This window comes from Perognathus longimembris, chromosome 13 (genome assembly GCF_023159225.1).
Source record: "Perognathus longimembris pacificus isolate PPM17 chromosome 13, ASM2315922v1, whole genome shotgun sequence".
In the NCBI taxonomy this organism is placed as follows: Eukaryota; Metazoa; Chordata; class Mammalia; order Rodentia; family Heteromyidae; genus Perognathus; species Perognathus longimembris.
This window is the reverse complement of record NC_063173.1, coordinates 14,354,037-14,360,339: the sequence shown is the minus strand read 5'-3', so window position 1 is coordinate 14,360,339 and position 6,303 is coordinate 14,354,037. Positions and strand designations below refer to the sequence as shown.

Here is a 6,303-nt window from a genome sequence, read left to right as displayed (position 1 = left end):
CCCCCAAAAGATTGTACATAGATTGGGGAATCATTGGGCGTTTTTTTCTTCTCGCTGGTAGTCGCATTCATGCTAGGGTTTCAAGATTTCCTTTTTTGCCCCAGGAGGGTGTGGGGACTTGAAGCCTAGGTGGGGGAAACAAAACTGGGGACTCTCTGCCTTCCTTGGGGCCCAGAAGAAAGAAGCACCATGGGCCCAGGATGGTTAGGGGGAGCAGCAGTTGATGTTTATTGGGGACCAGTACCCCTATGCCAGATCTTGGGGGTCTTGCCCCCCGAATCTCTTGCCTCAGCTTTAGTCGTCGCTGTCGAACTCCGAGGATAGACCCTGCAGCAGGGGCAGGGACATGGAGTGCCGGTCGGGGTCCCCGGGGCCCCCACCCTGGGCTCCTGGTGGGGGGCTGCGGGGGCTGAAGAGCCAGTTCTCTGCCAGGGTTGGGGATAGTCACAGCTTGACTCATGTCTTCCTCCCTAGTCCCTCTCCCCCTGGTCCTCTGTGCTATCCCCAACCCCTAACGAGGCCCAAGTTCGATTTCACTCTCCCTTGGCTCCTTCACTTTATCCCCTTCAGGGTCCTATGCACAACCTTGGATGCCCCTCACATTCCTGGGCTGTACTCTCCATCCCTTCTCCCTTCTCCACTTTGTCCCTCCCATCTGTCTCGTTTTCACTTCCCCTAGCAGTACCTGACAGCATCTGGGGCCCCCTCCGGAAGGGGTTTCGACCCTTGCAGGAGAATCTGGTGGGTCTGCCTTCAGGCCCTTCTTGGGGAGGTGGTGTAGGTGTAGGTGGGGCAGGGACAGCAGGGGGTACATCAGCATCCTCAGGGATATCAGCAGGTGCTGACGTGGGGGCCAGCGTTGGTGTGATGCTGAGGTTGGGTTTGACCCAGTGGACCCCATGAGGCAATGGGTCTTTGTTCAGAGGCTTCTGTGGTCCCAGAACACCCTTGGGCTGCAGTGAAAACTTGAGGCAGGAAAAGGCGACAGGCAATGACCGCTGTAATCGGAGCAGCTGAGGTTCACGGGCTGTAGGCAACAACCCCAGCTGCAGCCAGGAGCAGGAGAAGACCTGGTAGATGACATAGATGCTGTGGGTGCTTCGGAGCCAGGGAAGAGTCTGCTGTAGGCTCACCTGCCCCGGTGGCAGCAGCAGGAAGGCAACCTTCTTGCGCAGGCCACCCATATGTAGGCGGATCCGGCAGGGCTGCCCATCCAACAGTCGCATCTCTTCATAGGCTATCTCGGCTCGGCCATTTGGTGAGTATTCCCGAGTGCAGTGGGCAAAGGCACCTTCTGACCCTGCCTGTTCTAGAAGGTTTGGTAGCGGCCCCACGGGCTTGAGTGCCTTCCGGCCCTGCCGACCCGGCAAAGCCAAGCGGGTGTGTACTGGGCGGGACTGTTTCACTAGCACCCCCAATAGGTCATAGCAGGCTGCATCCGACAGGAAAGGTACTGCTACCACATTGGACCCAAAGCGCTCCTCGATAACCTGCAGGAGGTCAGTTTGTAAGTCAGGGACTGAGTTAAGATCAGGAGTTAGTTTGTACCTTATTCTAGATCGAACTTCCCATCATTTGTGTTTCATTACCTCTGTATAACATATCAAAAGACTTACACTTCCTGTTTTTCTCCCTGTTCCTTCCTATAGCAAAACTTTGAATGTTTACTATGAGCCAGAGTAGGTTAGCTACTGGGACACAAGAAAGAATGAAACTTTGTCCTTGTCTTATTTTCGCTTTGTCTAATGGAGGAGACAAAAATGTATACTATAGTCAGCTAAGTAAAATAATAGAGAACAAGGCATGAAGAAGTTATCCAAAGCCTTTGTCTTTGATAGAGGACCAAAGAAGGTTTCTAGGTGGTAATACTTGAGCTTCAAAAGAATTAACAGGTAGGAAAATGGTCATTCCAGGGAGAAGGGGCAGCCAGTTAAAAAAGAATTTTCAAACCACAAGAGTTACATTTGGGAACACATAATTTCCTATTAGTTACATGTAAGGTATGAAGAGGGAAAGGCACACAGGAACTCAATTGTGAAAGGCTTTGTGTGTGGGCCTTTCATAAATGATGGAATTGTATCCTGAGAACAATGAGAAGGCACTTGAAGGGCTCTGGGCAGAAGGAAAAGGACCATACAGGTGTTTAAGAGAACTGATTATTAACAGGAAGGCTTAAAAATGCAAGAGTAATACTCTAGGCAAAATGTAAGTCCCTGAACTAAAATAAAGGGATGGTGATATATATATATATATATATATATATATATATATATATATGTATGTATGTATGTATATGTATATATAATATATATGTATATATGTGCATATATGTATATATATGTATATGTATATAATATATATACATATACATATGTATATATGTTATAGTATTAGTAGAATTTGGCTATTGGGATGTGGACCAAAGAATGCTTAAGGAGCATTTCTAGGTGATTGGTTACATGGATAATATCATTAACCAAGAAAAAGTGGACAGAAATATGTTTATAATGTTCATTCTTTGTCTATATGCTGTGATGCCTCTTACTATATATACTTTCCACTCTTTCTGTAGGGGATACTTTCCACCCTTTCTCGTAGTGAACTTGAGGTCTCATCTTTGTAATAGGACTAATAATATGCTTTTAGGAATTCCAGTTCCCTTGTCTTTTGAACTTTTTTCTTGTTTTTGTTGGGGAGAGGCTGGGAGGGTGCAGAGCTTGGTAACCCAGTTGTAGAGATAACTGGGAATTCAGCAAAATTCGTTTTAGTATTTGGGTGCTATGATCTCATCTCATTCAAGATTTCATTGGCCAAGACTTCTGGCTCTTGGTTCTCCTAGGGAGCAGTGGCACACAAAAATTATTTGGACTGCTTTGAGCTCAGTGCTTAAGGTGAAATGTTATACTCTCTAGCCCCCAAATCCCACTTATCTGTGCCCCTACTGATGGTGTTGTCCATTTTCCTGGCCTTCTGGTAGAATTCCCCCAGTGGTCCCCTAAAGTGAATCTACTTTTTGTTATACGAAGCTGTTTTGGAAGTGCTTCCTTCAAGTATTAAAATAGGGTAGCTTAATGATTATCACCTTGTCATCTGGTCAAGAAAATAATTGTACTGTCTGCTCTACAAGGAAGAATTTTCCATCATTCCTTTTCCTTTGCTTCAGGACTACAGGAACACTTTAGTTAGGGTGGGAATACAATACTGAAGAGCAGAGCTCTGAGAGGGCCTAGTTGGCTTTCTAGGAGTGAGGGCAGTGCAGTGCACTGGTGACAGTTTGGAATGAAGTGTTTTGCCCCATAACAGTGAAAACATAACCAGCATGCATAACCTCAGAATTGCATCCTAGGTGCTCCCTTAGTCTATAGGATCCTGAACAAATGTGACAAATGGGAATGTGTCCTACACGTATCCTCCTGTCAGTGTGTGACATGCAAAACACATAGTGCATATAGTGCTTATTGTCTAGGGTTCTGCTAAAAGAATGAATCTCTGTCTTTGTTGGAGGCTCTTCCCTAATGTATAAACATTGTTTTTTCTGTGAGGCTTGTTATGCTTTCCTTTTCTTTTTTTTCATCTTTCCTTATAAAATTTGATATATAGTCTTACTGTTTAGACCATTTGTCCTTGAACTTGATATCATCCTGCCTTTGTCTTCCCAAGTGCTGGAATTGCAGGCGTGTACTACTACTATGCCCAGCTAGGCCTTTCTTTTTATGCTTGAGAGCCCCAGTGGTTATCCTAAAATAGGAATAATAGGTTGTTGAGTTGTTTAGTTCTTGGCTAGGGTGACTGTGCTATTGGTCTCAAGTTGCACTTGAGACTGTTGTCTGTTTCTGTTGAGCTTATACTTCTGCGCGCCTTTAGAGTTAGGTTTCGAAGAGACAGCCTTGGTAAGTGCTGGTAGATTATCTTCCTAGATAAACTTTGGTTGCTTTAAATTATGAATGTGGTAGCTCTTGAGCCATATGAGGGGGTTAGCCCAATGTTTTACAAAGTGCCCAGTAAATTATTAATAGACAAACCTGGTAACTCAAAGTTGCCCTATTCCTTGAATTTCCCATCCTGTTCATCTCCACCCTGTTTTTTTCCCAAAACAATATAGTGACTTTTTTTTCATACTCAGAGATGGTGTACTGTTTAGTGGAAGACACTATTTACTTTCATCCTAGTTCTAGCTGGTCCAGTCCAGGGCAAACTAATGTGCTGCTGGAACCAGTTACTCTAATATCTTGGGAAAACATTGACTTTCTTACTTCTGCCTTTCTGGCTTTTTGGTCTGATCGGCTTCCAAGAGATTAGACGTTATGTGCCATCACAGGTGCTTTGAGTCTGAATGGACTCTGCTTGAAGATGATGTGTTCAAGCCTGGAATTACACATTTTCCTTTTTTCTTGTTCTGACTTTTGCAGGATGTTACTTGTAGTGTGCTGCTTGCTCATCTATCTACTTGCTCATTAATTCATTCAATTGTTTATTACACCTTTTATGTACCAGCTACTTCTACCCCCTGCCCACCTTTGGTGACTTGATTCCTTATTCCTACTTCAGGAAGCCTTCTGGGCCGCCTAATTCTCTTTAACTTAACACTATTTCTCTCTGCTCTCATATGTTCCTTACCCATTGTCACTGCCTTACCATTTTTTTCCAGTTGTGGGTAAGTGGGACAGTTTGACACATAGCAGACACTGAATAAATATTAGTTATTATTGTCTTAAACTCCCTCTTCCTACTCACAGACTACTCAGGTCCATCCAGATCAGACTTTACCCACCTTATCTTTGATGAGAGTCCAAGTGGCATCAGCTTCATCCAGAGTTAGCAAGTGGGGGGTACTAACCAACATGGTGGGGTGTAGGAAGGATTGGGAAGGGCAGTGGCTGCTGCAAGAACCCCAAGCTGCCCAGTTAGGTGAGCCCCTATGAGTTGGTTGTGACCTGTTGCAGCATGAGGTCATAGAGGTCCTGCCAGGTGATGGAGGCCTGGGTAGGTAGAGGATAACAACTTTCCCAGCCTTCCTACAGCCTATGGGCCATACCTTTCTTTTTTTGTAGTGATGGGGATTGAGCCCAGGGCCCTGCATATGCTAGGCAAGTGCTCTAGCATTGAGCATATATCTCCAGATTACCTCTTCCCAATTCTTCCCTCTTCTCCCCTCTCTTCCTCTTCCCCTTCTTTCTCTTTCATTCAGCAGAAGAGTCTTGTTAAGTCACCCCAGATTGACTCAAACTTATAGTCCTCCTGTCTCAGCTTCTCCAGTGCTGGGATGTGGTTCATGTTTTTGAGCCATCTATTCATCATTCAGGTATGTGTGTGTGTTGCCTCCCTGAAACGATTTGCTGTGGCATTACCTATAGATGACGCCTTTGTAAGGGTGATTGGGGTCGTGAAGGACATGGAAGTATAAATGAACAAACATTTATACTGAAAATGAAGCAGTGGTTCTCAACCTTTGTTACACTTTGGAATTACCTGGGGGTTTAAAAAATTACTGGTGCCTGTGTATTTCCAAAGATTCTGATTTAATTGGTCTGGGGTGTGCCTAGCCATAGCAACTTCTAAGAAGCTCATTGGGCAGCTTACATTGAAACCCACTTTTAGAAAACAACTTTATTTGTGTGGTACTGAGCAAGTTCTCTGTTACTTGAGCCACAACCCCATCGCATCCCTTTTGCCTATAGTATGTTTTTCTGGCAGGGTTTTATGCTTTGCTATGGGCTGGCCCCAGGCTGTGATACCCCTACTTGGCTTCCTGGATAGCTGATACTATAGATAAGACCACCATGCTTGTCTTGGCTTTTTTTTTTTTTTTTTTTTTTTTGCCATATGGATGGAACTTGAACTCAGGGTCTTGTGCTCTCATTTGTCTTTCTTACAGCTGGTCCTCTACTACTTGAGCCACTCCTCTAGCCCAGCTTTTTTTTCTGGTTAATTATAGACAGAATCTCATAGGCTTTTCTTCTTGGGCTGGCTTTTTGGCTTCATCTTGCTTTTTTGTCATAGGGTCTTGCTATCTTTTGTCTGTGTGGGCCTTGAACCCACAGTCTTTTTCTCCTCCCAAATAGATAGGGTTACAAATAGGAAGCACAATGCCCAGTGAAGCCTATTTTTAACGGGGTGGATTATAATGCAGTAAAAGCAGGCATGTGTGTAGGAGGGTGTCATGCTGAGCAGTAACTATGTGGAGAGTAAGAATCTAATTGGAATAATGTTGCCTTAGTAACCGGTGAGAAATTTTAGGAAACCATAACATTTACTCAGGTACATTTTAGAAAAATTTTCTTAATTCCCTGTCTTAGTCTTATT

General features: G+C 44.4%; 1 protein-coding gene across 1 annotated transcript; it reads right to left on the bottom strand.

Annotated features, from left to right (window-relative positions):
• Window positions 1–189: 189 nt before the first annotated feature.
• On the bottom strand, window positions 190–5,289 carry C13H11orf42 (chromosome 13 C11orf42 homolog). Its single transcript, XM_048359777.1, has 3 exons — window positions 4,772–5,289; window positions 681–1,490; window positions 190–423 (listed from the first exon to the last, which is right to left on the bottom strand). The coding sequence occupies exons 1-3, from the start codon at window positions 5,078–5,080 to the stop codon at window positions 295–297; spliced, it is 1,248 nt and encodes a 415-aa protein (XP_048215734.1). The 5' UTR covers window positions 5,081–5,289; the 3' UTR covers window positions 190–294.
• Between the last annotated feature and the right edge of the window lie 1,014 nt (window positions 5,290–6,303).

Bases quoted from the DNA above. Each gene is read 5' to 3' on its own strand.
- C13H11orf42 (XM_048359777.1), bottom strand. From the start codon at position 5,080: ATGCAGGGCCCTGGGCTCAATCCCCATCACTACAAAAAAAGAAAGGTA. The intron at 1,491-4,771 runs GTGGGTAAAGTC...GACCTCCTGCAG, and splicing joins GGACTCTCATCAAAGATAAG to GTTATCGAGGAGCGCTTTGG. The intron at 424-680 runs GCTAGGGGAAGT...ACCCTGGCAGAG, and splicing joins CCCAGATGCTGTCAGGTACT to AACTGGCTCTTCAGCCCCCG.